Source organism: Euprymna scolopes, chromosome 39 (genome assembly GCF_053919585.1).
Source record: "Euprymna scolopes isolate OS-2025 chromosome 39, ASM5391958v1, whole genome shotgun sequence".
NCBI classification, from domain to species: Eukaryota; Metazoa; Mollusca; class Cephalopoda; order Sepiida; family Sepiolidae; genus Euprymna; species Euprymna scolopes.
The window spans coordinates 74,885,888-74,905,363 of NC_136520.1; the positions used below are offsets into that span (position 1 = coordinate 74,885,888).

Genomic DNA, 19,476 nt, shown 5'->3' on the forward strand with positions numbered 1-19,476 from the left:
TGGTCCCCCCTCGCCAAACTTTCACAAGAAACACTCGTCTAGCTGTAAACACTATCAATAATTCCCCCCACTCTTTATCTGTGCCTAAACCTAAACGTAGATTCTATGAACAAAGCTTCTTTCTTAGAACTGCACGCCTGTGGAATTGTCTTCCGTTTTCCTGCTTTCCGGCTGACTACAATATGGTTGTCTTCAAGTCTAACGTAAATAAGTTCTTGATGAGCCGTTCCATATAAGTTATCAAATTTACCAAATTTTCATTACTAATGATTACTATATTGTCCAATTTCTACTGTACACTCTTTAACCCTTATCGTCGAGTGGCCTCTTGGCCTTGATAATGTGGTGATACCTATGTAAAAAAAATCAGTGAGGATTTAGGGGCACAAATGGAAACTGTACAGGAAAAAAAACGATGGAGATCCAACCAGCGTTTGTCCAAGGCAACCTTGAAACTTTGTAGTGTTGGCTGGTTTACAATCTCATCGGGTGGCTGCTTCCACGGAGATGACACTTGAACCGAGAATGCTGCTTGGCATTGAAGCCTCCAGAACCACTAAAGGTAGACCTTTTTAACATGCCCATAGAGCCCACGATTCGAGGCAGAGGTGGAGGAAAGATCTCAGTCCAGGCTGCACCGTCCATGGAAGATATTGTAGGCAAGGATGAGGTTGCCTCGAAGCGTCCTTATCTCGCTGCTCCCTACCCTGCCTTGATACAGTTCAAAATCAGCTTCCAAACCTAGTAGGTGATGCCTTCTTTCTCTTTCCTGCAACCTCTTTCCCACAGAAGAGACGTTGGCAGCCTGTCTCTGCTCTATCATTATTTTCATGCCAGGTGCTTGTCTGAGCTCCAATCTATAGTTCTTCCCTTGCTGGACTTTCACAAAAAAAATACTCAACTAGCTACAACCACTATATACGATTTCCCCCACTCTGTATCTGTGCCTAAATCTAAACACAGATTCTAGAAATAAAGCTTCTTTCCTAGAACTGCTTCTTACGGAACACTGTCCGACTGGCCTGCTTCCTGGCCGACTACAATATTGTAGCCTTCAAGTCCAATGTAAACAAGTTCTTGTAGAACCATCCCCTTCAATAATCAAATTCTACCCAATTTACACCATTAATGATTACTACACTACCACCTTACATTCATTTACTCTTATCCTCGAGTGGCCTTCAGGCCTTGATAAATGGTGACACCCTTGTAAAAAAAAAAATAAATAACATCTAAGTAAAATCCAATTTTATCCAAATTTTCCGTAAAAAATACTTTTTGTAACTAAATAATTTTCTATGTATTATTATTCATCGGACTACTGTTCTCATCTTGAGTGTGATTTTCACAACGTTTCGGTCGATATAACCTCCGACCTTCTTCAGGTATATCTGGTCAAACTGAGGAATGTTTTCTGTCGAACTTTGAAATTTGGACAGAATTTTGAGCGGAACCCTTTATTTACTTCACGGGGGTAGCATGTTCTTGTTCCGTCTGCCATGACTGGATAGAGGTCTTAAGTAATTTGCAAATGTATATTTTGGTCGCCCACACTGAGGATTGAACCTTCAACCTTCTTCTGATATTCTCCTGAAGGTCTAGGCCCCTGACTAATCCAGACTAGTTCAAGCCACTCGTTCCTGGCGTCCAGCCGACCAATCAAGATCAGGACAAGGACTCTCGATCAAACACATCCTTTCTTTTTACAAATAAAAAGGGTGATTTTTCGTCCTTTAAACGAACATTCCTGTCTGTCATTCTTCTTTGCCTATTTACCGGTTTTCTGCCTGTGTCTACCTTGTTAGTTGTTGGGTCGATTGTCTCCGGACGACCGGCCCCCGCAACAACCAATCCTCATCTCAAAAATTCAGAAACGTAATAAATTTCTACTCGATGAATATCCGTAATTTTTGAATATATTACTACTTTCGACTTGACAAGTAAGTAATATTGTTTGTAATATTTGTTTGAAACGACATATTTAGAAAAATCGGTCTCTCGACCCTATCTAAACAAGCACCCAAGATTTGTTGAATCTTGGTTCATTCTTTATTTCCCGTTTTTGTTTTTATTGCGTTCCGTTTTCGTTTCGTTTTTTATGCAAATCCAGGTTTTGTATCAACTGGCGCTAAACGTAAAAAAGAAAAAAAAGTTGTTTTCATTTTTTTTCTTCTCGTTTGAAAAAATTATAAATTGAAAATTTCTTGAATTCTTACGAAGATGAGCAAAAACAAAGAAGGTAATTTCTTTATGGAATTAATTTGTAGCGACCATTTTTTTTTTTTTGTCAGAGGAAACATTTAATTTTAAGAAAAAGTTTATTTCCCCAAACTTTTCGTATCGTAAAAAAAAGTGAATAAAATATTCATAAAAACACTTATTAAATGTTTTTTTTTTTTTTTCAGTTTCAACGATAACAAAAAATCGAGTCATTTCTTTTTTTTTTTTTTTTTGTAAATTTTTAGATTAGGTCCCCCTCCACAATGTTCTTCTAAATGACGACTTTTATAGGTTTTCGATTATGCTGAATACGGAAACCGCATTGAAATTTTGCATAGATATGTAGTTATCGATATATAAAAAGTTGTATTATGCATTGTATTCTTTGGCGGCCATCTTTTTTTAGATAGGATTTTCAAGTTAAATTCAACTTTTTTACGATATTTTCTTGTTTTTTTTTTTGTTTATTGTTAGGTGCAAGTATTGAATAGTGGGTTTGTTTTACTGTACACATAGATTCGAAAAAGTTGTCGAAAAACAAATATATAACAAATAAATGTTATCAAAGGCAAGATAAGTTACTTTTCTACCAAACTGGATATATTTTTCGTGTTTTTATTCAATGTAACATGTTTATTCAGCTCGAAAACCATACAGTGTTTACCGATGTATTGGAACATTCAAGATGGCGTCTGATTCTCTCTTTAACACGGTAAGTTTGGGAAAAGATGTTATAAATAAAAAAACGGATAAAATACTGTTAAAAATTCGCTCAATATATGTTACCGTGACATAGGTTGACATATATTCGGCGGGTTTTTAATAGTATTTTGTCTAGTTTTTTATTTATAACACCTTTTTCCAAACTTACGGTGTCAAAGAGGGTGTGAGACTGAGACTCCATCTTGAATTTTCGAATACATCGGTAAACACTGTATGTTTTTCGAGCTGAATAAATATGTATAGTTAAAAAAAAAAATGGGGGGGGGTAATGTTCCCTTACGCTACAACAACATCGACCACTCTAATTTGTTTTTTTAGTGGTATTCGAAGTCGCTGAAAACGAATCTGATGGTCAATGTGCACTGCACTGGTTGTCCAACCTCCAGAGGCTGTTTATTCCGAAAGCCGTTCTTGGTGGACGTTGTCGAGACTACCCTTCCTCCCCTCTAAATTCCATAATTTTCTGTTTTTTTTTTTTTTGTTTTTTTTTTTGTTTTTTTACTTCTTTTTTGTTAATATCATTGATTACAGACTGAAGTTTCAGATTATAAAAAAAAAATTTTTTATAACTTTTCACGTGGGGGTTCAGTTTTCAATTATAACGTTGTACTAAATTAAACACGAACTTTGTGACCACGATGAATAGATAGCCGTTCTTAACATGAAGTTGTGGGTGTTTATTCTGAAAGCCGTTCTTAACATGGGGAGGTTGGGGGTGTTTATTCCGAAAGCCGTTCTTAACATGGGGAGGTTGGAGGTGTTTATTCTGAAAGCCGTTCTTAACATGGAGGTGGGGGTGTTTATTCTGAAAGCTGTTCTTAACATGGGGAGGTTGGGAGTGTTTATTCTGAAAGCCGTTCTTAACATGGGGAGGTTTGGAGCAATACCCCTAAAAATCAACTCTGGTGCTTATGCAGCAGTGCAGCACTTTTGTTACTGCGCTATTTTTTAAAAATAATATTTTCAAGTTAAATTCAAGTTTTACGATATCTTTTTTCATTAAATCATTAAGTAAAAATAGAGAATAGTTAGAAAATACCCTTCCCTCCCCATGTTAAGTATGGTTTGTCGGGGGTATTTACGTTGAGGGGGTACAAGTGCTTGCAGTTCGTCTGAGCATTCTCCATTAAATTACATGTAGAACAGGCAGAGGGATGCTACATTTCGTTGATGGGACAGAGGCTGGAGCTTAGATGACAGTTCAGGGCCTATCAGGCTGGCGACTCTTTTTTGAACCTTGTCTAGGAGCGAGAGACTAGTAGCAGATGCACCAGCCCAAATATGACAACAATACTCCATACATGGGCGAATGGTGGCCTTATAGAGGTACAGGATACTTTCGGGCGTTAGTAGCTTTCTAGCACGGTAGAGAGAACCTCCTTCTTCGCAGCGGTCCTTGCTATGCTCTCAATGTAATTGTTCCAACTCATGTTTACTGTGAACGTTAGGCCGAGGAGTTTAAAAGATATACTTTCAGATAAAGAGTCTTTGGCCATTTTATTACATTTTCACCCCAAACAATTGCCACTTTGGTGTAGGGGGCTACTATCAGGGGATTTCTTGTAATTATTGTAATTATTGAAGGAAACAAGTTTAGTCTTGCAGCATTGAATGTAACCATCCATTTTTGTCTCCAACTTCCAAGTATAATGTGAACAGAAATCTTGCTGCTCAACTCCCCTACATAGAACCCCTGCAAATTTTGTCCTAATTAGTAGCCCCTTACATCCAAGTGGCACTGTGCCTTGTTAGGCATGAATTCACAGTAAAAAAATGCATAATCGTCTTGTTTCTTCACCTCTGCATGACTGATCCTGTTTAATACAAGGTGGAACAATAAAATTGTCGCCCTAGATAAAACAACACTACAACGTTACTTTAAAACTTTTATTGAAAAAATCAATTCAGGTAACTTGTTTATGTAGTAGAGCCGACATCTATTCAATGTAGCCACCTTCAGCCTCAATCACTGCCTTGATACAAGTTCGGAATAGGCAGTATGCCTTTTCCACAAGCACCGGCGGGAGCTCGGTCAATACTTGGTAGATGGCAGCGATCAGACTGGCTTTGGTGTTGTGGGAGGTCATGTTGGTGATGTTCTCGATGTATGACCAAATGAAGAAGTTCCACGGGTTCAGGTCAGGGGAGTAGGGGGGGGGGAGTGAGAGAAGGGTACAAAATTGTAGCATGCCTTCTGAAGCCATGCCTGGGTCTCTTTGGACTTGTGGGTCGGCGACAAGTTCTGCTGCCACACCCAGGATCTGCCAATGGCCACCCGATTGCACCAGGGAATCACCACACTCTTCAGCACATCCAGGTACACTTTGGTGTTGACTTTCAAGCCAACTTCAAAAATGTGAAGTGGTATAATGTGACCCTCACTTGAAACCACACCAAAAACCATAACCGTGGCTGGAAACCGTTTTCATCACCCTAGGCATGTCCCTGTTATTTATGGCAATCCAGCGATACATTTTGAGGGTGCTGGAAATGGCCCTGTTGTTATAAATTGGATTGGTAGAGAGCATGAGTTGTACAGTGGCGCATCTCCGATCTAACTTGTTGAACATTGACATTCAGATATGATAGATGGCTCCTATCGCTCTTGGGATTTGTACACAACTGGTAAACTAGTAGATGGTCTGCAACAAAAAAAGAAAACCAGTTTTCATCAAACAGAAATGGAATCATGTCTTTTCTTTGGCGACACCTATATCATTCCACGCTTTATTCTGATTTTTTTTTTTTTTTTTTTTTCAAAACACTTTTTACAACCTTTTCTTATCAAAGGCAACTATCTTGGTGATATTCTGTGTTGGATATGTTTTTTTATGATGCTTGATTTGAAAAAAAATTACTTATTACGTAAACATTTTTATTATAAAAGTTCAAATAAATAGTTTGATTTTTTAAGTTTTTATTAAAAAAATAAGATCTCATATCATAAACATGGTTGGATCACTCTACCGCTCCAGAGGATATCTCACTACTGATGCAATCCTCTATCTGTATAAGAGCCAAGTATGCCCTAAAATGGAGTACTGTTGACATATTTGGGTAGGAGCTACTTGGTGCACCCTATCCAGCCTTGATAGAGTTCGAAGCTTCGAAACCTAGTGGGTGATGCCCTTTCCTTTTCCCTGCAATCTTTTTCCCCACAGAAGAGATGTTGCGAGCCTGTCTCTGCTCTATTGTTATTTTCACGGCACATGCTTGACTGAACACCAATCCATATCTCCCCTTTGTCAAACTTTCACAAAAAAAACACTTGACTAGCTACAACCACTATCAATAATTTCCCCTACTCTCTTTCTGTACCTAAATCTAAACGCAGATTCCATGAACAAAGCTTCTTCCCCAGAACTGCTTGCCTGTGGAACAGTGTTCCACCAGGCTGCTTCCCGGTTGAATATTACATGGTAGCCTTCAAATCCAATGTAAACAAGTTTTTGTTCAGCCGTCCCCATAAATAATCATATTTTACCCAATTTACACGGAAAACATTTCTAATGATAAAAAAAAACAGAAGGGACAATTCTGAGTCCTCTCTGCTTCCAGTAACAGGCTCGCACAAAACTTCAGATGACTTTAGTTGACTATAACCAAGTATTTTACTGGAGTGATGACTATTTCATCTCCTACCTTATAATTTCTTTGGATGCTTCTTGAAATTTCCTCACATCTGCAGAACTCACTTGAACTGTCCTTGTGGCTTAAATGTCCATAGGTGTGACAACAACTGCTGCTTTTGTTGTATTGACGTTTAATGTGGTGGACCATGCTGGGCAGTTCTTGCCTCTGATAACCTAGTCTTTTCTTTAAAGTCACGGCTTGATCCACCGCACAACCAATATTTCCCTTGTTGCATGTTTTGCTTCAGTGTATGCATCCTGCTTTTTATCTTGTTTACCTTCGTCCCAATTGATAGCGGATGTGCAGTCTCCAACCACATTTTTCTAGGTTAAGATTGGCCTTTGCATTACCAAGGAGAAAATCTGCTAGAACTATTTTTTTTTTTCTTTACAAAAAAAACAGATATTAGCAATCCACCATTTTCTGTTTTGTGAAAATCATGACCTACAGTTACCTATTTATCTGTGCCTAAATCCAAACATAGATTCCATGAGCAGAGCTTCTTTCTTAGAAGTGCACGACTGTGGAACTCTCCTCCATTTGCCCGTTTCCCACCTGACTACAACTTGGATGTCTTCAAGTCCAACATAAACAAATTCCTGACAAACGGCTCTCTTAAGTAAGACACCCTATCAAATATCCAATACTGATGATTACTACGATACTATCGCATTGATTACTGTATACGCAATAACCGTTATCCCCGAGTGGCTTCCGGGCCTGATAAGTGGTGACCTCCATATAAAAAAAAAAAAAAAAAACCTCCCCTGGATTTTACAAAGTTTTCAACATTATCAAATACAATAAAACTATAATTCAATAAATTTTATGTTTTCTTGTGTTTTTTTACTCATTTTTTGTAAATGTTTGAATTTATACTAATTTCAACATGACACATAAGTTCGTATCAATGTTTTTACTTAAAATGCCTTTATTTGAAATCCCATTATACAACAAAAGCACCTAAAAATACAAACAGGACATGTAATATTCATTTGTGCATGTATTACAATAGATTCCAATGGTTGCCCCTAACATACATCAATGGTCATATTGATGCATATCTAATGATGTGTTGATATTCCAGTAACTAATTTAGACTAAGACTTATCTAAGTTTACACATTCCCGTGCTGTGGGTCCTATTTTCTCCATAATAGTGATGCATCATTATTCTCCATCTCTACGTCTGTTGTGGTTTATTTTTTGGGATACCCAATCAGTTTGGGTGGCTAATCTGGTAAGGGCCAACACTAACTGTGATTCTGGGAGCAAGGGTTTCTGATAGTCAGCTTTCATTTCCAGGTGATACTCATGTACGGACATTAGGGTTGGATCAAATACTGACTTTTAACAAGTGAAATACAAATACTTTCGTTTAGGTTACCAGAAATACAAATACTTTTATTCCTAAGTCTAAAAATACAAATACTTTTATTCCTAAGTCTAAAAATACAAATACTTTTATTCCTAAGTCTAAAAATACAAATACTTTTATTCCTCAATCTCAAAATACAAATAAAAATACAATAACTGATTTAAACAAAAACAAATATAAGTACTTTTTTTTTTCAAAGTAATAAAGAAATCTGAAAATATGCAAAAAAAAAGAAGAAAAAGAAAAGAAATATTTCCTTCCAAATTTGACATCTACATTACATTCTATATCATGTCCGCATTGCATTTTATTATCATTAGAGCTCTGAAAGTTTCCTTCTCTCTCTCTCTCTCTCTCTCTCTCTCTCTCTCTCTCTCTCTCTCTCTCTCTCAAATATAAATACAAATACAAAATACTATTTTCCTGGATGCCATAATACAAATACAAATTACTTTTTCTTGTGATGTTAAAATACAATTACATTAAAATTGTATTTAAATACAATTGAAATACAATTGTATTTGATCGAACCCTAACGGACATACAACAGATTACAATTGTTGTCTCTAACATCAATAGTCATAATGATGATGATGGTATGTTAATGCATTATTTATTATTAACAGGGCTCTACATTGCGAGTGAAACAGTCACATTTGCGAGTGATTTTTCAAAGTAGCGGCTAGAAATAATGAAATGCTTATCTTTTGGCGATTGTGTGTGTTTTTTTTTTTTCACTGACAGTCTTTCACTACTGAGTGAGAAATACTTGTCCAACTTTTTTTTTAATAAGACAAACAAGATTAAATTATTAAAACAATAAAAGTTTTATAGAACAATATACTTTTTTTTTAATGAAGACTGTTCAAAAAACATCTGAAGCAATTAGAATGTTTATACCCTCAAGTATCAACATAAAATTTGCTGTATATTTAGAATTATACTTATTAAAAAAATAAGGGAAAAACTTTATTATGCACATACTTTTCACAGAATGAAGATGTCATATTCCAAAAATCAGGTGGGCTAAGCTAGTAACTTTTCTATTTGGCTAGTAAACGAAAATATCTAGTTGTCAAAGGTCAACTAAAGATAAATTTGTCCAAGAGCCGGTAATCTCCAAAAATACCGTTAGGGCTTACAACATGGCCGCCAGAATAGTCAACAAAAAACTGCAAATAAAATATATAAAACTCGTAATTTCTGTTTTTAAAGTGGGTTGTCAATTTTCTTTATGAAATATACTTCCAAAATAAACTATTACAGTCGTTTAAAACATAATAGAAGTATTATTTTTTATTTTTTAAAAACAATGTTTACAAAATGTCTACGAACGTGCGTAGACATTTTGTAAACATTGTTTTTAAAAAATAAAAAATAATACTTCTATTATGTTTTAAACGACTGTAATAGTTTATTTTGGAAGTATATTTCATAAAGAAAATTGACAACCCACTTTAAAAACAGAAATTACGAGTTTTATATATTTTATTCGCAGTTTTTTGTTGACTCTTCTGGCGGCCATGTTGTAAGCCCTAACGGTATTTTTGGAGATTACCCAAGAGCCCTGATTAAGGTGAAACCTGATGGTCTAGCAAAATGGTTTATCTGGCAAAGAGGACAGAAAATTTACCTACATTTGAATTTAATCTATTATTTTATTTATTTTATTTTTTTTTTGCAGTGAATAATGCTGTTTTAAATTATTTGAACAAACAAAACCGACCTTACAGTGCAGTGGATATATTTAACAATTTACATAAGGAGTTTGGAAAAACGGTGAGTTGTCATATGAAATGCAGTATTGGGTGAGTTTTCTAACAGTATTTTGTTTTATTTTTAAGTCATTATCAAAAACTTCAAATATTTATGTTTCAATTCGTGGTCGTTTTTCTTGTTCTTGTTCTCACCTAACGCTAGCCACAATTTATTTTTCGGACCAAATAAAACTGCTAAAAACTTTTCCAGATCAGAGCTTTACATTGTGAATGAAACAGTTGTGTTTGCGAATGATTTTTTTTCAAGTGGTGACTATAAATAATAAAAAAAAAATTTTTTTTCACCGACAATTTTTCCAAGAAAAAATGTTTCAATCTTTATTTTTTATTTTTAAATAAAACGAGCAAAGTCAAATCATCTATAAATATAAAAGCGAAAATGTATGTATGTGTGTTCGCTTTTTCTGTGTGTCTACAAAAGGCTTCTTTCAGAGAAGAGGTCGGTCGGTTCACAACTTTTTAAAACTTTTTATATCACATACAAATCGTAATATCTCACAGTTAACAACGAAGCTCGCCTGTCTATTTAATTTGCTCGATTTCGGGAAGATAAATATTCAATATTTGTCGCTCGCCGCATGTGGGTTAGTTTTTTTCCTATAACATCTTTCGGGGGGGGAAAAAAAAGCGTTCAGCAGTAAATGAATACTATCCCGCAGTCAAAACTTGACCTCATTTAAAACGGGCACCTGCTAAATCCAACTAATTAAATAAATTCAAACGTGTTTCCGTTAGCATCTCGCGGTGGGGCAATGGTTAACATCGCACATTTTTTTTTTTTTTTTTTTTTTTTTTTTTTTCACGCTTTAATTTACAACTTTGCCTCAAGGGTTCGGGTTCGATCCTCATACTTACTTTTTTTTTTTAACCCCCCCCCCCAAACACCCGGGCAACGCCGGGTACCCCTCGCTAGTTTAAACAATAAAAGGTTTAATAGAGTGATATACTCTTTTTTTTTTTTTTTTTTTTTTTAATGAAGGCAAAGAATTTCGAAAGTTTATACAAACAAGTTTTAACATAAAATTTGGTGTATATTTAGAATTACACTAATTTAAAAAAAAATTATAAAATATCTTTATGATGTAAGTACTCATCACGACCGAAAATGTCACATTCCAAAAATCATGTGGGTTTAGCTAGTAACTTTTCTATTTGGCTAGTAAACGAAAATATTTAGTTGTCAAAGGTCAACTAAATTTGTTCGTAGAGTCTTGCAAATAGGTAGAAGAGTAACTTATCTTGCCTTTGATAACATTTATTTTAATCTTTAGTTTTTGACTACTTTTTCATACCAATGTATATTGTACGACAAATCTTTAAGTTTGTTTTGTAAAAAAGAGACTTTCTTAACGCTACAGGTAACATTGTCAACAATTCTCCAAGGGATAGTCAAGTTAATCCTGGCCATTTTTCTCTCGCTAAGTTTCTTTTTTTCTTTTTAATCTTTTTCACTCCTCACAAGTATTACCACTTGGACATAAGGGGGTTACTATTTGGGATTACGTCGAACAGGGGATTGTGGGGAGTTGAGTAACAAGATGTATATTCACATTACATTTGAACTTCTACATGGTCAGTACAGTCAGAGATTCCGAAAATTATGTAAATTGATTAAGTAGTTATATTTATTATTTTTAAGCGATTAATGGGAATTCATAGGCATTACAACGTGAATCTTGCACGTTTGGATTATTGAGAGTTATCTCCCTTTTTGTTTCTTTTTTTTTTTTAAGATTGTTTTCAAAATGGTGGTAAAAGCAGCCAATCTTCATTTACTCACAAAATTTTATTTTATTTAAACATAAAACTACTTAATCAATTTACATGATTTTTGGAATATGATATTTTTGTTTTGTCACAGCTATACAGATTTTTCATTTTGTTTTTTAGTATAAGGGTAATTTTAGACAAGAACCAAAAATATCAGTATTTTTCACTCTAAACGAGGTTGTTTGTGATATCTATATATATGTACCTATTATAAAGCTCTATCCAAAAGAATATTGAGCCCTTTACTAAATTCCAATGTCTAAATTAAATTTATATATTAACACGATAGCATGTGTGTTATTTTGTGTGTCACGCTTACATCTTTTTTCTTCTGAGTGACTGTCGTTTAATTGTTATGACTTTCCATTTCTTGTAATAAATAATTTTACCAAGAATTCTTCATCAGTTTTGGTTTCGGTTTTGATTTTAGTTGAAAGTTGTTTTTTTCTGAAGTTTTGGTTTTAGTTTTGATTTAAGCTTATGCACCCATTATATATATATATATATATATATATATATATATATATATATATACTAGCCAAAGTACCCGTCGTTGACTGGGTTCAAAAACATCCTACAGAAAATGGACTCTGTTTTATGAAAGTATGATAGGTTATGAAAAGGAAGGGTTGTAAAGAGATAACTTCGAATTTGGGGGTATCAAAACCAAAGCAAAATATGATGGAAGTAAAAATAAAATAGATAACCCCCATAATTTATTATACCATACCTGTTCACACTGAAACACTTATCACAATATTTTGTGGATCTATATTAAAAAACCTTGTTAAACTTTGTGTCATATTTCCATTCTATGGAGGTCAGGCGCGAACGAACACCCCATAATTTTATTATACCATATTTCTTCAAACTGAAACATAATTATCAAAATATACTTAGATAGATATGAAAAATCTTTATTAAGGTTTGTGCCTATTTCCATTCTATGGAGGCCAGGCACGAACACAGACCCCACAATTTTACCATCCCTATTTAAGGTTAAAACATACTTATCAAAGTATTATTATGTACATCTATATCAAAAACACTTGTAAACGTTTTTTTTTTCATTTTCAAATTTTTTATTTCCATACTTTGTGGACCAGGTGCGTACGCAAACCCCACAATTTTAATGAATCATCATTATGCCAGATCAAACATATCCATTCCTGTGTCTCGATACCTTTTCTATCATATGTGATCAGTTTTCTATAATAGTCAACCATATAGGAGCCTATTCGTGACCACACAGAGACGTTCAGGTTTATATATATATATATATATATATATATATATATATATATGGTTTTATTTTTGAAATCACAACTTTATAATTTATAAGAATTGATAGAAAATTGACTCTATAATAATAATATATACGAAATCTGCGTAAATTAGAATATCATATTTAAGGATATTTTACGACCAGGCTCTGCCAGGTGTCCCTGCTAGCGTAGATGAATACTTTTGCAGTTTTAACAAAAATGGTACAATAATATTAGGGCGTCTCCATTTACGCTGGACATCCAAAGAATGCTAATATCAATATATTACATATGAAAGAGTCCTCTGTGAAATTTCCACGGGTCATACTAGTTTATATAATAATATGCCAGGGAAATTTAATGTTCGTGTGTACGTTATCACTGTCACCTTTAAAAAAGATTGCCAAAAACAAAAGAAAAAAAGATATTTTTTATCTGATAACATTGTTGTGTTGTTTGTGACACATGAACTAAAATACATTTTATTGATCTTGAGGTTAGGATCAAAGTGTAGTATCTGTTCTGTCCAAATATGATACTATAATATCATAGTATGTAATCCCAACAGATGTCCATAGAATGGAAATATGTCACAAACTCTTAATAGAACTCCACCCCCACACACACAACCCTAACCAGATATATTCTGAGACTCCATTATAGGAGTATACATCTGTGGAATTTCCATGGGTCCTGCTAGTTAAAATTCGTTTTTTTTTTATAATTCTTGAAGTTTTGTTTAAAAAAGATTTGGTGCTCGCGCACTATAATGAGATTTCAAATAAGCACATTTCTGGTGAAAACATTAATACGTGCTTACGTGTTATATCGAAATTAATAAAAATTTTCAAAATTATGAAAAAATTAACCTGTAAAAAAAAAATAATTCTCGGTAAAAATGAAATTTCCTGAATTACAGGTTTTTATCATGTTTTAGTATTGAAGAGTTCTTAAAGTCCAGGAGAGGTAGCTGTAATCTATCATTCTGACTTCTCTCCCTTGCTTTAAATGAAAATCCAACATTTCAAAAAAGAAAATGTCAAACCGTTAGTATCTATGTTTGTTGGTAAAGAAATAGACCCAGCACATTTTCTATTGGATCATTTTTCATAATTTTTGGAACTTATACTAATTTCGACATGACGCATAAGTGTGTAATAATGTTTTCACCTGGAATGCGTTTGTTTTAAATACTGTTATACTGGACAAACACCAAGGTTTTTTTTTTTTTGTTCTTATTTTCAGGCCATAACAAAATCACTGGATGAGTTGGCTGATAATGGATCAATAAAGAAAAAAATGTACGGCAAGCAAGCTGTCTATGTTGCTGATCAGGTAAGCAATCAATCAACAAGATTCTTTGTGTTACTTCTGTAATGTAACCGTTATGTCGCAAATGGACAAACAAATAAAACCTAAATATAAAATCCATGTTGCCATTTTTTTCTTTTTTAACAAAAACATTCTATTACCGTTATAGTTGTTTCGACACCACTTAAAAATGTCTCTCTCCATCGTCCATCTTGCCTGGTGTACACTTTTCCGTTCTGACCCCATACCAGCTGCAGCCAACCATTTCTTGCCTTCACTTTACACGTCCATTTACATTGATATCGACTTTGTTTCTGCCAAGCACCTACTGTCCGTTTTCCCTTTTTTTTTTATGCACACTTCTTAATTTGCATATGTGCATTTTTTGACTACTGCTGCTAATCTCTCCGCAAGCCAGCCATCCTTCGCTGCTGCTGATATCTTCCCACGCTCTCATATGCACTGTGTTACACTTAGCAACAATCGTATTTTTGCAAAAACATTTGAGTGGCCCTGATGTGATACAAGACAAAATTCATGAAACCACACAAAAACTTTCTGTTTTTAGCTGGTGAAACTTCAAGCAGAAAAGATGTGTTTGTGTGCTGTCCCCAATGTGGGTGGATGTAGTCTGTCCTGATGATTTTTTTTTTGTTCATTCGTTTTTATGAATTTTAATTTTTTCTTCAGGCGTATCTTGTCGAACTCAGAATAAAGTATGTACCATAATGAATAAAATATTTGGTAAAATTCAGTTGTAAGTTGGAGGTTGAAGCTTCCCATCCTCAATGCGGGTGACAGTTAAAATCCAATTGTGAATTACTTAGGACTTTTGTCCGTTTCATAAATGACAGAACAGGAGAACACTACCCCGGTGGATTAAGGGTTTCATTTGAAATTCCGTAACACGAGACAAAAGTCACAAAACCACATGATGCACAAGAAAAAACTTTGGTTGGCAAAACTTCAAGTAGAAAAGATGTGTTTTGTGTGCTGTCCCCAATGAGACGATCTATCCATTTATCTCGCACGTTTACAAGTGACCTGTCCTTCTGATGATTTCCTGTGATTGTCTTTTAAAATAAACATTTGATGCATGAATTTTTTAGATGAGGATTGATAATACGTTTTATTTGGATTGTTCAAACTACTGATCTCATTTTCAGTATTATTTTCATAATGTTTCGATCGATGTAACCTCTGACCTTCTTCAAGTTTTTTTGTTTATCAAACTCAGGACTCTGGCATAGTAGATAAAGTACTTGGTAAAATTCAGTTGAATTTAGTCGAATCGTCAATGTCAAACAACATAAATAATACAAACCATTTGTATAAATAGTGTCATCTGAGTTTGTTTGTCAGCAGTCGAAGTGAAGCTGTAGGTTCATGACAACACGAGCAGATAATTATTCATACAAACGTCATTGATTGAAAATGTAACGCTTATATAAAGTATCGGTACTTAAGTTTAATAAAGACATTAAAAAATGAAAATATTAAAAAAAAATTATATTGTACATACTCTTTATGGAATAAAGTTTGCATATAAAAATAATCACTTAATTTGATCAAGTAGTTTTTTTTTTTTACAGAGGAAAATCAAACTTTAATGAGATCGGTCGTGTTGCAGCCATCTTTATTTCGTGGATGAGGAGGGGGGTGCTAGGGGAGATAACTCTAATCACTGCTTTGTGACAAAATTATTTTAAAACATGAGCAGAAAAAATACATATTTGAGTTTTTTTCACTTATTTTAAAGAGTTTCTCTGTCTTTTTTAATCCCTTTTTCATTTTTTCCTTTGTTAATCCCTTTTTCGTTTAAAGGCACCCCCTTCCTCATTCACAAAATAAGCAAGATGACTGCAACACAATTGATCTCATCAAAATTTGATTTTTTTTCTGTAAAAAGAAAATTCTTGATCAAATTAAGCGTTTTTTTTTTGGTGGGGGGTATGTAAACTACGTACAATATAAACATTTTTTTTTATATTTTCATTTTTTAATGTCTTGATTAATCTAAGCAAGTACCAAAGTATTGGTTAGATTTGTTTTCTTTACAGTTTTTATGTGCTAGTGTAAGATAATGAGAGATGGATGAAAACTTAGATGTTGAGAAAGTATTTCGTATGGTGATGTATCGATGTTGAGCAGAAGTTTTGATACTGTTGGAGCGAGTGTGAGTGTAAGAATTAGGAGTCGATGGAGTTAATAATGATGTAAGTTCAGAGAACTTACATCATTATTAACCAACAGAACAAAGGAAAGGATATCTCACTCTTAATGCAATTCTCTACCTATATAAAAGCCAGGTACGGCCAATGATGGAGTACTGTTGCCACATCTGGGCAGGAGTTGCTAGAAGTAGCTTATCCTAACCTTGACAGAGTTCAAAATAGACCTTGTAGCTTAGTGGAGGATGCTCTTTTCTCTTCCCTGCAACCTTTTTGCCCACGGAAGAGACGTTACGAGCCTCTCTCTGCTTTATCGTTATTTTCATGGCAAGTGCTCGTCTGAACTCCAATCTATAGTCCCCCCCTCGTCAAACTTTAATGAAAAACACTCTAGCCAAAACCACTATCAACAATTTCCCACACTCTTTATCTGTGCCTAAATCTAAACGTAGATTCCATGAACAAAGCTTCTTTCTTAGAACTGCACGCTTGTGGAACTGTCTTCCGTTTGCCTGCTTTCCAGCTGACTACAATATGGTTGTCTTCAAGTCCAACGTAAACAAGTTCTTGATGAACCATCCCTCTAAGTAATCCAACTTACAAAATTTCCACTACTTTTGTTTTTAGATGGAAATAATCACCGGTCACATGAGAGAATTGCAATATTGATGGTCACAAAGTACATGCTCAGTTTAGTAGAACGTTATAATTGAAAACTCATCCTCAACGATAAAAGTCATAAAAAATATTTTTCGTAAAATTTTTCTTTTTTATCTGAAAGTTTGTAATCGATGAGATTTAATGTGAAATAAAGAAAATAAAAAATGTAAATTATGGAATTTAGAGGTGGGGGGGTCAATTTCCTAAACGTCCTTTTTTTTTTTTTTTTTTTTTTTACATGAAGGTCCCCACTTATGAAGGCTCAGAAGCCACTCGGGGATAGGGGTTATTTTGTGTACAGTAATCAATGGGATAGTGTTGGCGTGGTCATTAGTATTAGAGATTTGATAAAGTGTCATTTAGTTGGGGGGGGTCATCAGGAATTTGTTTATGTTGGACTTGAAGACATCCAAGTTGAAGTCAGGAGAGAAACAGGCAAGCGGTAGAGAGTTCCACAGGCGTGCAGTTCTAAGAAAGAAGCTTTATTCATGGAATCTATGTTTTGATTTAGGCACAGATAAAGAGTAGGGAAAATTATTGACAGTGGTTTCAGCTAGACGGGTGTATATCGTGAAAGATTGGCGATATATATTATATATATTAATTTCAAGGTTTATGAAGCATAAAAACGATGTTGCCTTTTTGCATTTAATGTTTTATTTTTGTAATATTTCAAACAGTATTCCGCTCTTGATCACAAAATGTAATGAAATAACGGTGAAAGACGTTGGAAATTTGTTTTTTTTTTTGTGCTGCGTTCATTCCTTGCAACAACATTCAAAAGAGTTCACGTGAAATTTTTTTATCGTTTGTCAAAATGTTTTACTTTTTTATTTTTTTTTTTAATTTGTAACGTTTGTTTGGACTGGTAAAAAACAAGACGCAATCGAATTTCAATGTTTAGAAAATGAAACAAATGTGTTGAATGGTAAAAATAATAATATTATTAATTATCATCATAATAGTTGAACCAAAAATTATACTCAATATAGTAAAATATTAATGTGGTTATAATAAGATATGTATTTGTGTGATTTTGTTTTTCCTTGTTCCATCCCCAGAATCAATTTCCTGAAGTGAAGGATGAAGAAATGAAACAGATGGAAGCGAACATCTCTGAATTAACGGCGGAATTGAAAAACACGCAGAACACAGTTAATCAACTTGAAAAAGGTAACAAAGACTGACAATAAACTTCGTAATTCATTATTTGCTTCTTATATAGCTTCCCCTCTAAATGAAAAAATAAAAAAATAAAAAATCTGTATGATGTATGTACCCTGGCGAAACAAAAATATCATATTCCAAAAATTATGTAAATTGATCAAGTAGTTTTATTTTTATATCACATCCTTTTGGTCAAGCTAACCTTTGGCCTTCTTCAGGTGTATCTTGTCAAATTTAAAAATCTTTCTATCACACATGGGAATCTGCACAAAATTTGGAACGGAATCATTTATTTTATGTACAGGGAGAGTATTTTTCTGGTCTGTCAGCCATGACTAAGCAGAAGCCCTAAGAAATTCATAATTCTATTTTGAGTGTCGCCAGAATTGAGGATTGAAGCTTCAAATTCCAGAAGAATGTAACTTACAAATTTTATAAGTATTGGAGGAGTGATTATCCCACTTGCCATTTAGAAAAAAAATTTCATAAAATTATACTTAAAAAGATTTTCTACAGTGGACATTAACTTTAATTCCTTTCAATGAACTGTCGTAACTTCTAACCACCTACACTCAATTGTGTATGTCATATAAATTTATATAAATTAAATTAAAATAGCGTTCTTGTCCAGAATTTTCCCTATATTAACAAACAAACAAACAAACAAAAATAAAGAAAAAACAAAAAGGAAGAAAAATCTATATGACGTACATACCTGCGACAGAACGGAAATATCATCCTTCAAAAGTCAGGTAAATCAATCAAGTAGTTTTATTTTTATAAAGAAAACCATTTTTTACTGATTAATGGGAATTTGTAGACATTACAACAAAAATTTTGCAAATTTGGAATTGTTGTTGAGTTATCTTCCTTTATTTCTTGAGATTGTTTTCAAAATGGCGGGTAAGAGAGTCATTCCTCAGATACTCACAAAATTTGATTTTATTATTTAAAAATAAAATGACTGAGTCAATTTTTGAGAAATAATATTTTTGTTTTATCACATTTTTACCAGGATTTGCACATGCTTGAAAAATCTTTGAAAATATGGAAAATGTCTTGAAAAGCGTATGCTTTGTGTCGAAAAATTAATACCTTCAAAGAATGGAGTTTTTTATAGAGTAATGCTCCTAGCTCCTCTGTAAAAATTTCCGTATAAGATTAATTTTCCCACTTTGAAATGTTCTTCTAAAAGCAATGTTTTATTCAATCTGATTTTTCAAAAAGACTCTATTTCTCCTTTTTATTTTAAATAAGACTTTATTTCTCCTTTTTATTTTCATCCCAAATAAATATTACAAGGTTCGCACAGACTAAAAAAGTCCTTGAATTTTAATTTTTGCCTTGAAAGGGTCTTATTTCTATTATCATCTTAAAAGTGTGGAAAATGTCTTGAAAATT

At 33.8% G+C, this 19,476-nt stretch overlaps 1 protein-coding gene across 3 annotated transcripts in view; it reads left to right on the forward strand.

The window, feature by feature from the left end:
* LOC145263876 (homologous-pairing protein 2 homolog) overlaps positions 1–19,476 on the forward strand; it is a 197,314-nt gene that overhangs the window by 151,050 nt on the left and 26,788 nt on the right. The window contains exons 1-4 of one of the 3 annotated variants that reach the window (XM_080120957.1): positions 2,093–2,239; positions 9,638–9,732; positions 14,012–14,101; positions 17,970–18,081. In XM_080120957.1, coding sequence (XP_079977083.1) covers positions 2,221–2,239; positions 9,638–9,732; positions 14,012–14,101; positions 17,970–18,081 — 316 coding nt within the window. In that variant the 5' untranslated portion in view covers positions 2,093–2,220. Of the gene's footprint in view, positions 1–2,092; positions 2,240–9,637; positions 9,762–14,011; positions 14,102–17,969; positions 18,082–19,476 lie in introns of those variants that run through there. The other 2 variants (XM_080120956.1, XM_080120958.1) reach the window with 2 other exon arrangements.